Source organism: Solea senegalensis, linkage group LG20 (genome assembly GCF_019176455.1).
Source record: "Solea senegalensis isolate Sse05_10M linkage group LG20, IFAPA_SoseM_1, whole genome shotgun sequence".
In the NCBI taxonomy this organism is placed as follows: domain Eukaryota; kingdom Metazoa; phylum Chordata; class Actinopteri; order Pleuronectiformes; family Soleidae; genus Solea; species Solea senegalensis.
The window spans coordinates 6,770,543-6,789,735 of NC_058039.1; the positions used below are offsets into that span (position 1 = coordinate 6,770,543).

The window sequence follows — 19,193 nt, forward strand, 5'->3', positions numbered from 1 at the left end:
GTGTGTGTTCGTGTGAGCAAATTTCTTGGTTTACACCCTTGTTTTCCGTGGCGGAGTCAGGGGAAGTCACATGGGAGAGCAGAGCAGCTCATCGAGTCTTTCCACCCCAATTAACACTTAGCTTGCTAAGCCCTAACAAGGTGTTTATGCACTCAGTGTAACAGCTGTCCGGGGGCCCCAACACACACACACAATGCAGAGACAGCATATGTACACCCCTTGGGGCTCACAGACATTCGGATGAATACACACACGTGAACAACATGAAGGGAATTGCGCTCATACAACCGAGCCTGCGAGGACAGACTCGTCCACGGCCCCAACACTGACGTCTGCTATCAGCGTGTACTGCAGAAATGTAAGCTGAACGATAGCAGTTATCATAAATAACCTCACATTCTCTTGTAAGTCATGAGGAAAACTGGATAAAATGGGGATTATTTGCAGTCTATAAGGTCATTTTTTTTTTGTTTTTTCTTTTCCATTTAATCGATCCAGTGATCCATTTTAAAGCACTGGATGTGCAGTAGAGAAACAATTGTAACCTGAAGGCCCTCACTTCCCCCGGCAGACTCTAGAGACATACAATCCTTTCCGCCAGGCGCGCCCCCCACCCCACCCCAAACAAGAGCTGGATTTCACAGTTCCTCCCTCCTCAGTCTGTACCATCACCACCAGCAGGGTTCAAAAGGTGAACGCTTAGCTCGGCTCTTTTCCGCTGTCATCTTCAAGTGGAATGTGGAGGAGGAGATAGACGGGTCAGGTCCGCGTTTGACGTCTGTACTGACTGTAATCTGTAGATTTTTTTGTTGTTGTATAAGAAGCACACAGAACAGTAGGACGGTGAAACCTGTTTGAACGAATCCAGGCTTGTCGTGCGTGCGTGAGGACGGCGTATTCTTCCACCTTATCTCGTACACCAATACTGTTTGCAAAGCAGCTTTGGCGCCACCACCGCGATGTGCTAAATAAATTGATAAGAAGGGGGAGTAAGCGCGTGTACTTGTTGTTGGGGACAACAAGAGATGAGTGGGTTAAGGACACAGAGAGTATTTAGACTGTTGGATATCAGGCACGCACACACCTATACAGTATATTTTGTGGTGTTTTGTCAAACATGACACTGGGGCCGCTCTCCTGCAGGAGAAGGGTTATACAGAGGGAAGGGAAGAAAGAGAGAAATATAATTAGCGAGGAAGAGAGAAGCATTTTATTCTGGGAGGCACAGAGAGACAGAAATGGCCCTGAATTGTAGGCAATTCATCAACGCTCCCACTCTTCAGCTCTCGCTCTCGTTCTAGGCCATGTGCCATGTTGACATAGCTAAATTAAACAGCTTTTATTGAGCTCAGTTTCTTGCTTAGTTCACCTCTCAAAATTGTCACCGTTTCTCCCATTTCACAGGCCCCGGAGACCCACAGGCGTTCACTTTGGGTCACGAGACGTAGAGCGAAAAACACTCGACGGAATAAAACCATCATCTGCGGACGGAAACGTGCGCCGCATCTCGCGCTTTCAAAGCACACTGCTGTTGCCTGTTGATATTAGAACTCCAAAATTGACCCTCGTAAAAGCCGAAGAGGGAGCTGTTAAATGCAAATGCTAATTGCTCTGCTGCCGTTCGACTCGCTTAGCATCATCCCCGGTGGGTTGACGTCCTCCGCGTCCATTTTTCAACGGGGTCATTGACACGGAGTACAAAGACGTTCTCATGCTCGCCTTAAATCATGCATATTTTACTGATTGGGGCCTATATGTCCGCCAGAGGCTTGTCACTCCAATGTTTGTGTGGGCTTTTCCACTTGATCGCTGTGGTTTGGTTGGCGGCGTATGGCTACACACTGGCATAAGTAAACAGTAGCTTTGGGGGGGGAACGCACAGTGTATAGGTATATCTTACCTAATAGTCTTTCCACAGTTTGCATAATTCTTAATAAATCTATTTTAACTAAGTGCATGTACCGTATACTGTTAGTTCCTACATTTCATCATGATAATCGGGCAACATGGATTTATTTAGATTATATGGCTGTAGAATTGTCAAAAAATGTCAAATGAGTGAGTGCTTCTGCCACCTTTTCTAGGACAACTTCCACTTTCAATACTTGGCAGTTATTCAACCGTAGCGGACGTCCAGAGGATGGGCACAACGCTCTGTTTCTCTCTGAACTTTGCAGATATCACAAACGGTCTAGGAGTTATGGAAATGAGAATAGACGTATGCATGCCGACAGGACGGCAACAGAAGGGTTAATGTTGAATCTTGCAAAGCTTTGCTGCAGTGTGTCTTCTTCCATCCACACTCATAGTAGAGCCCTAAAGGAAACCCAAGGTCTTTTTTATGATTTCATCGTAAAGACTGCTTAATTCTGCTTCATATACTGAGAGACCTTTTAAAAATACTGTTAAGATCCTCCTCCTCCTCCTCTCGTGTATTAATTACACGTTGACTCTGTTTTTCTTCCTCTCCAGTGTTCAACAACCACAGCAAAGCAGGGATCAGGGAGAGTCCGAGGCCCAAGGCTGGCTTTCACGGCAGGGATGCACCTGCCCCACCACTGCCACCTCCTCCACCTCCACCTCCGCCACTCCTGAGGGAGCGCAGTGAGCGGGCAGAAGCGCGGGAACACGCCAGGGAGCTGCTGGCCATGGCCAGCAGCCGAGGCTCAGCCAACGGGCTGCCACCAAGGAGAGCTGCTGAGGAGCTGCGGAAGCAGGTACTGTGAGGCCAGGAGCTGTTCTTGTAAAAAGATGATGGAGCCATAACACGACGTAGGGTCCCCACAGACAGGAAAAAGAAAAAGGATGAGAGTGTTGTTGTAGCTTGAGGGTCAATAGTAATGTGACCGTCATGTATTGTTGCATTGGTGAATGGTTTGCATCAGCTGTTTAACTCCCCTGGAATTCTTGCATCATCATGCTTGTTTGGCTCATGTGCCAAATTAAGCTCCACCTCTCTTTTCTCTCCTTTCACCATCTGCCTCATCTTTTCTGTTATCTCCCTCACAATAATTTTTCCTCCCTCTGTACTTTCTTTTTATTGCTTATTTCCTGCTTGCCTGGCCTCTCCACATTCTTCCCTTTTTTTGTTTAGCTCACTTTTATCTCATCTCCTCCCCACTCCTCTTTCGCGTCGGAGAGAAAGAGAGAGAGAAGGAGAGAGAGAGAGAGAGAGTAATGATTGTGTTTTGTCCTGTCGAGACTGCAGCTATATTTAGTAGTCCTGGCTAGGGGCTGTAAAAGCCTGCCTCCCTCTATGGCACTTAGCAGGTTTCAAGGAGCCCCACACAGTGAAGGAAGAAGTGGAGAGGAAAGTGAAAGAGAGAGAGAGAGTGAGTGGAGGTGGCTTTAGTCTGGCATTGCTATCACCACATTAGCTAATCTGGAGCAGTTGTCTGCTGAGACAATTAGTTTTATTCTTTTTTTTTCTCACTCTCATCTCACATTTTCCTCTTGGCTGTCTTATTTTCCATTTCCTCTCATGTTCAGAAACCTCCAGGCTGTTGTTGTTGTTGTTGTTGTTGTTGTAACTGCTGATGCAGACTCAGGCCAGTGTGTTTTAGGTGTTTTAAAGTGGCTGGAATTGTTGGAATCGTCCAGTAAAACCAACAATGAAACTGAACGAGAGCGTCTCGTCTGCCAAGACAAACTTCAGCCTCGCTCACCCACTTTGTCTTTGTTCTGCAGCTCTTCCTTTACACACACACACACACACACACACACGCACGCACGCTCTCGTCCATTTTCATTTCACTGCCGGCAGCCTGCTTGATTCTTCTTGACTCCTCGCGTTGAATTGAGTTTTTCTCCTTGTGCACCGTCAGTCCACCTTTCTCTCTTCATATCTCCATCTCCCTCAGCCTCCTTCTCTCATGCCGTACTCCTCCCTCCACCTCCCTCTCTCTCTTCTGTGTCAAAGAGACGGATCTTGCCCTTGACAACATGGCTCCAGTCACTCGGAAGGATTAGTGCTATTTCCCCCCATTTACTCTCCCTCCAATTAGCATGTGTGTGTGTGCACACATTTATACACACGACTGACTGTGAAACTACAGGCTTAGTCATATAAAAGGTTAAGTGATTATGTAGCCGTAGAAGAAGAGAAAAAAAAGAAAGACCTATGCGTTGTTTGTATAAAAGCGAAGGGTAAAGGCATTATCATAATTCAATTCTCCGTAATTCAATAGTGACTCGTGCCAACAGAATATATGCACTGTGGCGGGAATGTTCTCTACAACAATGTGATTCTATCCTCTTTAGTAAAATAATTAAAGTGGGGAGGTTGGCAAGGCAGCTGTACGCAGTCACAAGTGAAGTGTGCAAGGATCCAAACTACTGCGCTGGTCACTTGTTTGTCCTTGAAAATCCACGATGAACCTCCCGTATACTGTAACAGGGGCGTTAAACTCATTTTAGTTTACAAACAAAGTCTTTACAAAACATCAACTGTATAGAAACGTAACATTTCCACAATGTTATGCCTCAGTTTACCATGAACTCACGTGCGCTACATGTTACAGATCACAAAACATTTAGTCTGCAACGGAAAAATATAGTATTTCACGTTAGGATTAAGGTCTGTGGTACGTTTGACACCCCTGTACTATAACATAATTTATTAAATAACATTAGATTAGATTTTCACCGTGGTTTTCTTAGGTTTTTTGTGTGTGTGTGTTTGTTTTTTTTTGCCAGTACCTGTTGAGCTCTCCCTTAAAGTTAGTGAAATCTTTTTATCACTGTGTGACCTCTGTCTTTGCCAGCATCAAGGTGATCTGGCAGTAAATAACTGTCACTGATGAAGAACGCAGTGTGTTGTGATTTGTGTTATCGCAGACGACGATCGCACTGCGGGTGGTTTTACTGTCTTACACAAAGTAGCCGCTGCTGACGTCCACATGCTGCTGCTCGTTGTTATACTGTTTAAGGAGGTGCTCGTCACAACGGGAGCTCCGACTGACGAGAGCCGCCGCGACATTCTGACAAAAGAAGCGTGAATGTGGCGGTGACATGTTGCTTCTTTTGTCAGTCGGCAGGCTTTTTAAGGGTTAAACCTCGTCTCTTCGTCTCCTTCTATCCTCTGGCTGGCCTTCTCTCTCTCCCTCTCTCCCTCTCTCCCTCTCTCCCCTGTTCTTCTCAGGGCTGACTCCTGCAGATGTTGCCTGTTAAAAATCTTCCTGCCAGGCCTCAGCTGGGCTATAGCAACACATGATGTCATCTAGACCCACCTCCCTCTCCCTCCCTTTTTCTCGCTCACGTGCGACTGAAATCCACTCCAGAACGGTCTCTGACTGCCTTGCCTTGCCTGTGTGTGTGTGTGTGTGAGTGTGTGTGTGAGTGTGTGTATTTGTTAGCCCTTTTCTGGCATAAACACTGACCTTGTCAGGACCAGTAAGGATAACGCTTTGTTTAGACTGTCCAAACGAATGGAAGTCAATGCAGTGTCCTCAGAAGAATAGCTGCACAAACCTGTGTGTATGCTCTATTCTGTCTTTCTTTCTTTCTTTCTTTCCTTTTTCTCCTCTCTCTCTCTCTCTCACCATCCTTCTTTCCCCATCAGGCCAAATCATTTAAGAGAGAGAGAAAAGTGAGGGGAGGCTCAGTCACCACAGGCCCCTGACAGATGGTCGGTCCACTGAGCCCCCGTGTGGCGGGAGGTGGTCATGACAGCGTGTCTCTCACAGTCGACGCTTTGTCAGCAAACTGTGGCAGGGACAAATATAGCAGCTGCGGGAACAAATGCTGCTTTAGCAGCGAGTCGCTATTTCAGCATCACTGTAACACGTGGAGATATTGAACACATACACACATAATTATGAACTGGGAATAAAAAATAGCTCAGTTTAAACTTTGTAATGTTGTGTGCAGTAAAATCCCCATAGCAGTGCAGTTGTGCGGTATATTTTACATTAAATCAGTCGTGCTTTTTAAACAGTACGTGTGCAGTTTTCCTCCACTGACTCTTTTGCAAACGCCCCCTTTTTTTCCTGACTCTTTTCCAGATACCTCTTGTTTTTTCTATTATGAGAAGATATGTGTGTGTGTGTGTGTGTGTGTGTGGGGGAGTGATTGACGGAGACAGGGTTCGGTTTCAGTCCCCCCTTATCTTTTAATGGCCTGGTCTTTGTGTCAGCCCCCTGCCACCTGAGACAAACACAATACAGTACATGTGCGTGTGTGTGTGGGTCCTTCAGTGCACACACACACACACACACACACAGATTCACACAGCTATTCTTCTCAGGACACTGCATTGATTTCCAATAATTTGAACGGCTTTAATTAGGCGTTATTTTCTAACCTTAACTTTAACCTAACCACAATTCATTATCTTGGTCCTAAATGTAATCAGTTCATCAGAAATTAGCTTCTGGACCAGGTTTTGAGGACTACTGGTCCTGATGAGGTCAGTTTTTATGCCAGAAAAAGACCTAAAGAGGTAACAAATACAAGCGCGCACACACACACACGCACACACAGAGAGAGAGTGTGAAAAGAGAGCCCTTCAAAGACAAACCTGTCAATGGGCTGGATGTCACCTCCCTCCTGTGGCTCCTATGACTGTGATGGATAACTCCATCTCTCCCATCCTCCCTCATTTGTCTGCAGAATGGGGCCATTAACACAAGAATGAGTTAAGGAGAATCCGCGAAAGTTGTGTAGCTTTTTATCTGCACGGAACCAGCAGTGGAAAAATCTCTTAATTGCCTCACTTTTACGCGCTTCCGTGTATAGAACCAATAAGCGTCTTTGTGAAAACGATGACTTTATAACCTCACATCTCTCGCTTGCTCTTACGTTCACTGTCGCTTTATTTATTGTGGATGAAAACATTTCTTTTAAACAACGTCATGTTAAAAGAAAACTTTCTTAACAACAGTCTCAGTGTGGATGAGGCTAAAGTTCCACAGATGCTGCATGTAGCTGCCAGTGAAACATGATTAAAGATCCAGATTTCTTTTCTAAAGACAACCACAGCGCCGTAGTAGCTCATGTCTCATCTGTCTATCCCTGTTTTGTTTGCATGATTTTTGGCAAAAAAAAACAAAAAAACAAGCCCCCTTCAAAACTATAGATACATGACCTCCAGCTCAGCTTATTCAAATATTGGCAACCAAAAACTAATCTCTTTACTTTAAGTTCTAACTCTCTGCTTGGCCTTCTCTCATAACACACACACACACACAATATCAAATGGGAGAAAAAGAAAAGAGGGAAAGAGAAACTTGGCAGCACTGACAGTAGGCCATGAAAACATAAAGATGATGATGAGGAGGAGGAGGAGGAGGAGAGAGAGACTGATATTCTTAGAAATGCCTACAAATATACAGCATGTGATGGATGCAAATGGAGCAACAGTGAGTGAAGAGTGAAACACAGAAGACAGACAGAAATACACAGTGGTCTCTTAACATGTCGTGAACTGGCTGTAAAGCTTGTTGCACACAGAGAGACTGGGTGACCACATTTCTTGCCACAGCTGTAGCCAGTGAGCCAACATGGAACCAGACACCACTGTCCCAAACCTCGGATCTACAGCTGGTGGCCTCACACGCATCCACACGCATGTACACACACACACACACACACTAGTTCAACTGCCATCTTTCTCTCTCTCACACACACACACACACACACACACACACACACAGGCTGAACATTTATTCATAGCACAGAACTTGAATTATAGCGTTTAAGGAAACCCATAGCAAATAAAAGGCTGTTTTTATGTGCTTGGATGGGATTTTATTCCACCCCAACGACCCCACCTCCTACCTCATACTGTCCAGCCATCTGCTCGCAGAAACCATGGAGCCAACCTCTCCTCCGCCTCCTCCTCCTCTTTCTCTCATGTCTACCATCTTTTTTTTTTCTCTACCCATTCTTAAGTGTTGTTTATCTCAGGATATGGTTTTTGACAGCAGTTTGATTTGCAGTTTACAAGAGTGTTCTGCATTTGGATACACAGTAATCCAGACAGTTGATTTGTTCCCTAATGAATAGCGTAGGTCTCCACAAATAGCTTTGGCTAAATGTTTTACTGCAGCTGAAAGTTTGGCCCTTTTCTTCGTGGAGTGTGGTTGTGCCATTGCCCCTGAATGTATCGTGTGTGTGGAAATCCTGTGTGTGGATTTTTGTATAATGGTAAAAGTATTTTTAATTAGCATGACATTTTTTTTAGGTTTTCCACATAGAATTTGGTCCAATTATTTGTGATAACATGATCTATTCAGTTTGTGTAATGTGTCCCATCTTTGTCCTCCTTTTTTATGTGGCTCTCAGGTCTCTAAAGTGAACGGGCTGACGCGGGCAAGCTCAGCACAAGGCGTCGGTGGTGCCAAAAAGAGCCGCGACTTCCGGCTGCCGTCCAAAACTGTGAAGAAGTACACAGCCACCGTGTCCAAGGGCCACGTCACTTACACCAAAGCCAAACAGAGAGAACTGGGCAAGAAAACCAAACTCAGCAACAGCAACAAACACAACAGCGCCGCCTCGGCACCATCGTCAGCGAACAATCACAATCAGCACAGCCAGTCAGCAGCCAGCAACGGGCTGGCCAACTCAGGAAAAGCAGTGGCACCAGCCCACCACAGCAATGCAAAAACTCGCAAACAGGTGCTACTATCCAATGGGCTGCACAATGTGTCTGCCGGTGCCCGCCTCAATGGGAGGCTAAACGGGCAGCGGCACAACACCCTGGCTAAGGAGGTCAGTCAGAGACAGTGCCAGGGGGAGTGTCCCGGTCGAGAGGGGCTGCGTAACTCCAAGCGGCGTCTGGAGGTTGTGCTCAACGCAGTGGGGACAGGTATTGTTGAGCAGAAAGCCAAAACTACTGGCACTGAGGCCAAGAAGGCCAAAGTTCAACTGACTCCTCTGGAGACGCGCAGCAGTAGTAAGAAGGTGGCCAATCAAGAGAGAGCTGCCATGCAGACCGCCGCTCCTACCACTCCAGTTTCTAATGGACATACAGCAGAAACACCCCCATCTCCAACTGTTACCCCGCCTCCAACTCCCCCTCCCCAACAAACTCCACCTCTTTCTACACCAGCAGCCAATACGGAGCCGGTGAACCAGCGACCCAAGCGGGCATCAGCCGGCAAGCTGATGTTGATACGACAAGCACAGCAGCAGCAGAGCAGGTCCCATGGTCGGAGCTCATCCTCCTCCTCTCCCTCAGCAAGCCAGAATCACTTACAGAACCCAAGTCGTGCCAGCACTACCTCAGACCCCCTGCAAACCTCCTCCTCCTCCACCACCACCTCTGTGCTTACGTCCACCAACAGCCCCGGACAGCTTAAACCAGCGGCACTGCGGCCCGCTGAGCGGGAGTGGGAGCGCGAGAAAGAGATGACACGGCAGAAAGAACGCGAGCAGGACAAAGAATGGGAGCGCCAGAGGAGTCGGCCAGAGGGCTGGGCAGCTCTCGGCGAAGTGCCCGTCTTCCGGCCAGCACCGCGGGAGTTCCAGGATCCTCTGGTGTACTTGGATGCAGTGAGGGAACAGGCTGAAGGAGCCGGCATGTGCCGCGTGGTGCCGCCTCCGGACTGGCGGCCCGAGTGCAAGCTGAGCGAGGAGATGCGTTTTGTCACACAGGTGCAGAGGGTGCACATGCTGGGCCGGCGCTGGGGCCCCAACGTGCAGCGGCTGGCCTGTATCCGGAAGCACCTTAAATCTCAGGGCATTACCATGGATGAGTCACCGGTCATTGGTGAGTGAGCCAGAGTGTGTCTCTTGTGTTCGCTTCAGTCCAGTACATCGCACGTGGTTTTATGTTGTGAAGAGTAGCTATAACTGCGTTATCTGTCATGTTCAGCCTTTAAGTCCCATTTCCACCAGTCAGTTTATATCAGTTCAGTTTCAGCACGTCATGTTTGGAGTTGTATTTCCACTGTCGTTATGTTAATTATGCTAATTACATAACTGCCGCATTCTACGTAAATAGCTTTGGAATGTACTTATCCAGCCCAGTCATTCTGCGGTGGAAACAGATCAGGGTGAACATTTCCAAACCATACCGAGGCGATCTGAGCTGAGCTGAACTATACTGTACTGCTTGGTGGAAACAAGGCAGTTGGGGAATCTAGTGCCGACACCTTAAGAGTCTTTTTGGTCTTTAGAGAATCGTCATTTCTGTGCAGGAATACTTTTTAAATACTGTGCGTTACGTTCGTTTGTGTTTCTCTTTAAACAAAGCTCATAGAATTTATTGGGCTACTCTGTGTCATGATAGTATGATGCCAGGCTATTTTTGTAGCTGATGCAACAGCCACATCTGGTGTTCACACCCCACTGTGGAAAAAATCACAGTGAGCGCTCCACTGCCTGCTGGAAACACAGCTACGGTATGTGCACTATATATAGAATAAATGTGCGCGAGGCGATAAAGGCTAACGTGACAAACTGAACACTGAGCTACAGTCGAGGAGAGAAAGTTATGGATTTCACCAGGAGATTATGTTCACCAGCTCGGGGGGGGTCCTGCAGTCTTAAATTCCCTTTATCAATCTCATCAAGTTATGACATCAACAGAAACAGATGCTCTAAACGCCTCTTTCCCTCCGAAATTTCATCTTTCAGTTTATAGACGACGATAACAATGTCGAACAATTGGCAAAAAGCGATATCTCCTCGTCGAGTTTACCACGCAGTTCAAATGTAAACTGTATCAGAGTTTTCCCAGTCATTTAGGCCATTAATGCAGATATGACTTTTACAGCACTGTTGTGCAAATAGTTTTTCATCTCATCTCCAGCTGTGTCCAGATCAGTTCAGCGTGAGTGCAGTAATTGTGGCCGTGAGCCAGAGAGACCTGGCAGCCAGTGAGTCACAGTGGGTTTGCCTCACCCAGCCAGGAGGCTCTGCTTCCAAATGACTTCCTTTACTGTGCCCAACAGATCAGATCTGCATTAACAGTCATTTGTTTCTCTGTGTGGTGCAGTGATGGTTCAGATCAGTTTGAAAGTCGATTGCTCAACTGGCCATTTCCAATAAAATGAACTGGGCTGGAGGAAATGGCATCATTAGCCTGAGAAACAGATGCTCTAAGATAACTGGCTTCATGATTTGATTTCACTTCTATGTTATTTTTTTAAACCCAGGGGTAGACGAGTGAAAACAACTCGTTCACGTTCCCTGAATTAAACTTCTGCGTCTCTCTCTGTTCCACACAGGTGGCTGTGAAGTGGACCTGTCACGTTTTTTCCAGCTCATCAATGACATGGGCGGCATGCAGCAGGTGATGGACCTGAAGAAGTGGACCAAGCTGGCCGACCTTCTGCGCATCCCTAAGTCCGCACAGGACCGGCTGGCCAAGCTGCAGGAAGCTTACCTCCAGTACATCCTCTCTTATGACTCGCTCGTTACTGAGGAGCGCCTGCGACTGCAGGCCGAGGTGCTGCAGGAGAAAAAGAACCTGGAGTCTCGTCGGGGACCTCTGGAGGGGCTTTCAGACACTTCAGCGCCAAGTGCTCTGGTCCTGCCACGCTATGAGCCCAAGAACGGTCTGGTAGGTGGGATTGTGGGAGGAACAACAGGACACCAGCGCACCAATGGAGTGTATCACCATCTGAAGGACCTGGAGGCTCAGGTCAAAGCAGGCCGGCGCCGGCTCTTCGCTCAGGAAAAACAAGGCAAAGAGGACAGGCAGCATGGAGAGGAGGAGGAGGAGCAGCAGCAGCATCAGCAGCAGCAGCAGCAGGTGGAGGAGGACAGGAGCATTGTCATTGACCAGCACAAATGTATTTACAAGGTGAGGATGAAGAAGACTTTTGCCGTTTATGTCACACATTAGTGCTTTGAGCTACTGTTTACCATCAGCAGTAGCAAAATGTCCTTTTAAAAGGAGCCGAGCTGCGCTGTGCAATTTGTTTACAACTCTACTCTACTTTCTTATTGGCGTTTAGTAACGTCAGCACGCCGCTGCCTGTCATAGTGTCCAGTTTGTGAAAGCATGTGTGTTTACATGGAGCGATACTTAAATACCTGTGTGAGCATGAGGGACATGAGGGTTGTTGTACCTCGCATGTCTTGTGGTTTTCTTAATTACTGCTGTGCTGTGGTGTGTGTGTGTGTGTGTGTGTGGTTTGCATTCAAGCACAGTTGATATGCTCCCACCTCCCGTCTGTCTGCCAGCAGCTGTGTTGATTCTGGCTGACTGAAATGTAGGTCAAAGAGAAGGCAGCCCCACAAAACCCCACACACACACACACAAACCCCACCTTCTCCAGCCCTCTCCGCCCCCACCTTCTCCAGCCCTCTCCGCCCTTTAATCCAACCCTCTCTCTCTCTGTGGCTCCCCTCCTTCAGCTCATGCTCTTGGTCGCAGCCATTTCCCTGAGGACTGAGTTTAGGAGAATCCTCAAAAGTTTTTGTCTCGTATTTGGGAGCCTTTAAACGCTGTTTTTTTTTTTGGGAAGCAGGTGCCCGAGTGAAAACATGCCATGTACAGTACAATCACACATACTTGTGCTGTGTTTATCTGCCACAGCAGCTTGATGAAGTGAAGGCACATTTGAAAGCGGATTTTCTCCGTTTCTTTTCTTTTTCGTTGTCATAAATCCGTGTGTACGACCCAGTACAGTGCGCAGACATCTGAATTACAGAGGCACTATTCAACGTCGTGACAGGTGAATGGCTGTCACCGTGCTGACAGGACAGCCTTGTCTAAATATGACCCATCACTCTTCTCCACGGCTCAGATTTGGGTGTATTTTCCACCGAGAGTGGTTCCCGAGAGGAGGTTATATTTCATTTAATGTGTCCACAGAACAAAGTGCATGTCAAGGGTATAATTACCTCTAATTGCAGCAGGAAAGGTCTGGATAAGAGAGCTACTTCCTAACTGGCCCGGCTTGTCCGTGCTTACAAAGCCGCCACTGTATTGGATTATTTAACTGCCTGACTTTACAACTCTGATGCTATTGTCGGTTTAAAAAAAAAATCTGCTCACCTATGAAGAAGAGAAAAAAAAAAAGAGAGAGATGAATTGGCAGTGAGAGGATAAAGAATTCCCAGGGACATCTTTTTAGTGGGGTCCATACATCCCTGGACTCAGCGCTGGCAGATTTACGGCCACCTTCAGAGCTTCTCTCTGGCAGCAGATTCCCGGGGAAACGTATCTGGTGCTTTGCGAGGGGGGGCCACGGAAATAAAGGTGTCCTGGGAAATGTACAGTATATCCACATGTACAGCAGATACACTTTTGTGCATGCGTTCTTTAGACCAGCTGTCCTCGCGTTCAGAGACGGAACCTCGAGTCAACTGACGTAAATCGATATATTGTTTAAAGGTTTTTAAGTCACGCTCTTGTTTCATATTTGCCATTCGCCCACGACTGAAAACAGTAACCATGTGGAGCTTTTTTTTCTTTTGTTCCAGATTCCTTTGTGACTCATGATGTTTTATGTCTCTTTGTTGCAGGGGAAATCGGTGTCTTTGACTAATTTCTTCAGGATAGCCCGGAACACCATGACCATGTGCTTTAACAAGGAACCGGGGGCTGCTGAGGTCGAGGTTAGCACGCTAACGTCTTTATTAAAGCGCAGTAACTTCAGTGCTCATCAAGAAACTAATGATGACCTTTGATTGTTTCATGCGTTCTTGAGCTTGACCCGCTGTCCTTCCGTCTTTGTCTTTCTGTAGCAAGAGTACTGGAGGACTGTGGAGCAGAGAGACAGCCACGTGGCAGTGCATTGTGGGAAGGTGGACACCAGTACACATGGCAGTGGTTTCCCCACAGGAAAATCAGAGCCATTCTCAAAGTATGTAGACCTCACACTTTTTGCAATGAATGAATTATTCTGGCTAAAATAAAATGGTCTTTTTAAAAATACAAGTAAACATAAGGTGTGCGACTGAAATTGTACTAAATTGGCCCAGGTGCCGGAGTAGCGGCGGCAGATGCTCTTCGTTCAATAAACCAATTCCCCCGCAAGTGCTTGTGTATTTGGACGAGGACAGTAGTCCAACGAAAAGCCGTAGTTGAGCTATTCTGTCTCTGTCTCTTTACCTCAGACATGGTTGGAACCTCACTGTCCTCCCCAATAATCCTGGATCCATTCTGAGGCATCTGGGTGCTGTGCCTGGTAAGAACACACATATAAAAAGCATGTTTTGTGTATAGTGTGACTCTGAGCTGCGTCTGACCCCTGCTCTGTTTCCTCTGTCTCCTCAGGGGTGACTATTCCCTGGCTAAACATTGGCATGGTCTATTCTACCTCATGCTGGTCTCGAGACCAAAACCGCCTTCCATATATTGATTATTTACACACTGGTGCTGATTGCATTTGGTAAGTGAGCACCAGGCTCTGCCATCTGCGTCACTAGTATTTGTGGAGATTGTAATTCTTTTTTTAAACGTTATGATGGGACAAAAAAAACACCTGTCTTTGTCTCTTTGCGTGTTCCTACCACAGGTATTCTGTCCCTGCTGAGGAGAAGGCTAAGCTGGACAAGGTGGTCCATACACTGCTTCAGGCCAATGGCACCCCAGGACTAGAAATGTTGGAAAAGAACATTATGGTCAGTGTTTTATCAGCGTATTTCCGTGAACCTCTTTGAACATTCGCCCATTTCCAGAGATTTAGAGCGACAGAGGTGTAAAACCCGTCTTCCTCCCTCCTTATCTCTCCCCTCCCTTCCCTCCCACTCCAGATCTCTCCAGAGGTGCTGTGCCGTGAAGGTATCAAGGTTTACCGCACGGTCCAGCGAAGCGGGCAGTTTGTGGTCTGCTTCCCAGGTGCCTTTGTCTCTAAAGTGTGCTGTGGCTACAGCGTGTCAGAGACTGTGCACTTTGCCACGCCGCACTGGATGAACCTGGGTTACCAGGCTGCAAAGGTCAGCATGTGAAGTAAAACAGGATGTAGAAATGTGTTCTATAAATGCATACACGATCACAACGTGTGCGTGTTTACGTCACGGCCGTTTTATTCGTAATTCCTCGAGAACTCTTTATTTTGCGACCATGAGCAGCCTCTGGACCGTTAGACCTTATCACGGCTCTAACAGAAGAGGAGTCAAACTTCCTTCCTCTCATTATAGGCATTACAGTGACAGGAGAACACGTACATTCATAGCCACAGATGAAATGACTCTCAACACGTCGGTGGAAATATGCTCCTCAGATCTTTCTGAATGTGAAAACAGAAGAACAAACAAAGTCAAGTCAAACTGATTTTATTTATATATTCCTATGTCACAAATCAAAAAAATACACTTATTTCATTTTTTTTTTATTAAATTCCTTCTAAACGCCTTCACTACATGAGAGTCTGATTTACACTGCGACTCAACTGGTGGTTGGTGGAGGAATATTAATGCGAGTGAACACAGTCCATGGTTTTACACTGCACACACATGTAAAGACGGTAAAGTACTGTTGGAGCACGGCAGTCGTTTCACAGTCGTATTAGGTTGGGTTTGAACAGAATCACGTGATTTCGGGGCAGCAAATGCGTCATAAACAATTTGATGGTGGCTCAGAAACAACGAGAACGTCTCATTCACTCTGATTAATTTTTTTTTTTTTTTGTTGCAGGACCTTAAATGTCGTCGCATCGCCAAACCCTTCTCCATGGAGAAGCTACTGTACCAGATTGCCGCAGCTGAGTCGAAGAGGGACAACGGCCTTCTCCTCGCCACCATCTCCGCCCTACTCAAAGATCTCAGGTAGGGACGCAGGACTGCGCACACCAGACACACAGAAGCAGGTCGATGTTGCGTGACTGGATTTGTTAACGCACGTTTTCTAATCCTGTCGATCCGACTGTGTGGTCTTTCTTCCCCCCCCAAATAGGAACATAGAGTTGCACCAACGGCAGGAACTTTACAAGGCAGGTCTGCTCTCCTCTGCTCGCTATGGCACGCATGACAGCAGCCTCGCACCTGGTGAAGGACGCAAGAAGCCCCGCGGGAAATGGCTCGCACTGGAATCTTCAGAGAGACGCTGCCAGATCTGCCAGCATCTCTGCTACTTGTCCATGGTGAGAGCACGGAAACAGCACAGGAGTCTTGCACACTGTAAACCGGTTGAGATGCATTTTGGGATGTTTGCTTTCATCCCATGCAATATTAAAAATAGTTTGAAGGCTCCTAACTGCACGGTTGACGATGGTTTTCAGTGTGTAGCTGTTATTTTGCATCATGCCCCGCAGTAACACGCACATCCAGCCAGTGTTGAACCATCGACTACAGCTGTATCAAATGAAACGCCACAATATTGTATTATATGCGCAAACATATTGACTTTCCTGCGGCATAATAAGAGTCGACGGCATGAGTGATTGATGACAACAGTGAAACGGGCTAATCTGGGCTCTCTGTGTGTGTGTGTGTGTGTGTGTGTGTGCAGGTGGTTCAGGAGACCGACAACGTGGTCTTCTGTCTAGAGTGTGCACTGCGCTATGTGGAGAAGCACAAGTCCTGCAGAGGCCTTAAGATGATGTACCGATATGACGAGGTGAGTGACTGGTGGCTCAGTTCTCTCTCTGTCCAGGAGGGGGAGACGTCAGCTCGGTTTACACGGCTCCAGGGAGCAGATTATTCACCATGACTGAGATCAAGTGCTGTGCTTGGGATTTATTAAAGAATGAAATGTTTTTCTATCCCCCCATCTCTCTCTCTCTCTCACTCTCTCTCTCTCTCTCTCTCTCTCTCTCTCTCTCTCTCTCTCTCAGGAGCAAATTAACAGTTTGGTGAGCCAGGTGTGTGGTCGGGCCATGTTAAAAAACAGCACTAGCGGTGGTGGGGGAGTCGTCGTCAGTGGAGGAGGGGGGGAACCCTGTCTTGGCTTGAGCCCCATTAAAGCGTTGCCGGCTAAGCGCGGCCCACGGAAGCGCACCACTGTGGAGGTCTCCCTGTCCCGCCTGTCCTCCAGCCACATGCCCAAAGCCGCGGCTGTGTCCTGAGGACGGGCGCCCGGGTGTGCTGTGCCCTGCGTCCAGCTCCAACCACCTCCCGACCCCGCCCCTTCCCCCTCCACACACACACACACCTCACTCAACTCTCTTTTTTTTTTCTTTTCCACATAAAGCAGGATCACTGTCAATCCTTCCTCCACCGCCTGATATTTAAGATGGCTTGTTTTTGAGCTTTGAAAATCCTCAGTCCCTCCATCCCAAAAGAAATCACCTCCCCCCTTAGTACGACAAGCTTGTTGATATGAAAAAGGAAAAAAAAAAAGGATAACAAGTTGTCTTTTTTGCACTAGTGTGAAAGAATAATTTGTTTTTATTCTGTATGACTTTTAGAGCCCCCGGCCTCCACCTCACCCACCTCACCCACCTCACCCTCCTCACATTATGAGCATTAAGTTCAGAACAGTCACAACAAAGACTTGATGGGTCTTTTCCCACCTTTTTATCTTCACCCTCCCTTTAATGCATCACTCTTTCCTCCCCCTTTATGACACTGAACCCTCACCCCCTTCCTCATCGTGCATCACCCAACTGTGAACATGGGACGAACAAAATGTAAAGGTGGCCTTTTTTCTCCCTGGATTTCTGATATAAAAATGATATCAAGTAGTGACCCAAAGTTTCCCTCTGTCCTTGTTTGAGGAGGAAGAGGAGGAGTTCCTTTTTATTGATTTGATTTTAGGCGTCTTTGATGCAGCTCCTGCTTTTTATTTTATAAGGGGTGTTGGTGTCGCGAGGTAAAAACTTGAAAGACAGATGTTGGTTTTATTGTTATGTGTTTTTTTCGAGTTCTGTTTTGAAAATTTTAGCTTTGTCGTTTTCTTTGCAAAAAAAAAGTCTTCTGTGTACGTTGTTTTTTTGTTTTTTTTTGTCATTTCTGTGGATGTTTCTCTTCGTTGGTGGATGTGAGAGAGGGGGCGGAGCTGCAGCTGCCGCTCACCTCACTTCCTGGTTTAAATGGAGGGATCCCTCCTTCGCTAGCAAGTGAAAACTGTGCCTGATACTGAGCAAGGAGATCCATTTTTATTGGTGCTGTTGGTTATAATTACTGTAAAACAACACAGAATTAAAATCCTGGGGGTTACCGCCCGCTGTCGGCGAATGGCGAGCTCACACTCCACCAATCCCACAGGGCAGAGAAGCTTTCAGGCTGCTCTGCTTCTAGATGTGCAATCGTGTTAACATTCCATTCTTCCAGTCCTCTTGTTTCACCTGTACCAGTAAACATTAATTATTATATTATATTATTATTATTGTTGTTTCTTCTTTTGTTGACGTGTTATCTCAAGTAGAGCCACTAGTCAAAGTGTGTAAAATGTGAAATATCAAATTCAAGGTTGTTTTTTTTTCCTTGTCCTTTTGTGTTTTTTTGACTTTTGCATTTGTTACCTTTTTCAGATTTATTGTTGCGTGTTTTTGTTCTTTAAGAGAGAGAGAGGATAAAGTCCAACACAAACACAACGTCAACTTTTTTTTTTGTACATAATCCTGTAAATTTCTTTAAATACTTGAGCCTTTTCTGGGGTTAAGGAAGAAAGAAAGGAGGGAAGGACTAAAGAGGAGAGAGAGAGAGAGAAGTTCCCGAGGAGAGGAGTGCGCTTGATGAAGAAAAAGCCTTACATTTCCCCTTTCTTCATCTGTGTGAGTTTGATGCTTACAGGGTTGCTCTGGTAAACGTGTATAAAAATTTTAAGTGCTGCTTATATCACTAAGAAAGATGTTGAGTAGCCGACGACTGCCCCACCCCCGCCCCCCCCCTCAACCTAGTTTTGTTTGTTTAGCTTTACTTTTTTAAAGAAAAGGGAAAAAAAGATGTGTTCACTAAAAAAAAAAATAAAATAAATAAAAAAAATAAAATAAAAATGGGTTTTTACATTTTCATTACTGAAAATTCAACAAAAAATGTAGTAGCTACTCATGTTGCACTGAGCTTGCCAGTGGTGACTGTCAAGGAAAAATCCTATAATCCAGTTTGTTGGTTGTCGTCCCTCGCAGAAGACTGAACTGTTTTAGGACTATTTAATGAAATACCAAGTCGGGTGTTTTCAACAATAAAAAGTGGTTGTCAAGTTTTTATGGCCTTACAATATATTTTATTCTGATGGGATTCTTTTGTTTGTCAGGTCTTTTGATTTTGTTTCTTCCATTTTCTACAGTATGAAATACTTGCTCACAGTGGGGTCTCTGGTGACTTAATTTATTAGTGCCGCATCTCGGCCTTTCCCTCCACTTGGAAAGAGAGTCTCATGTTGGTTATATTGACAGTTTTTTACTTTTGCA

General features: G+C 46.3%; 1 protein-coding gene across 2 annotated transcripts in view; it reads left to right on the forward strand.

Annotated features, from left to right (window-relative positions):
• The window catches only part of jarid2b (jumonji, AT rich interactive domain 2b), a 90,395-nt gene extending 72,909 nt beyond the window's left edge, over positions 1-17,486 (forward strand). For both annotated transcript variants that reach the window (XM_044052135.1, XM_044052136.1), the window contains exons 6-18: positions 2,473-2,717; positions 8,284-9,709; positions 11,172-11,749; positions 13,420-13,512; positions 13,642-13,760; positions 14,014-14,084; positions 14,174-14,288; positions 14,415-14,520; positions 14,653-14,835; positions 15,536-15,666; positions 15,794-15,980; positions 16,349-16,456; positions 16,674-17,486. In XM_044052135.1, coding sequence (XP_043908070.1) covers positions 2,473-2,717; positions 8,284-9,709; positions 11,172-11,749; positions 13,420-13,512; positions 13,642-13,760; positions 14,014-14,084; positions 14,174-14,288; positions 14,415-14,520; positions 14,653-14,835; positions 15,536-15,666; positions 15,794-15,980; positions 16,349-16,456; positions 16,674-16,904 — 3,593 coding nt within the window. In that variant the 3' untranslated portion in view covers positions 16,905-17,486. The remainder of the gene's footprint in view (positions 1-2,472; positions 2,718-8,283; positions 9,710-11,171; positions 11,750-13,419; positions 13,513-13,641; positions 13,761-14,013; positions 14,085-14,173; positions 14,289-14,414; positions 14,521-14,652; positions 14,836-15,535; positions 15,667-15,793; positions 15,981-16,348; positions 16,457-16,673) is intronic.
• The last annotated feature ends 1,707 nt before the right edge of the window (positions 17,487-19,193 follow it).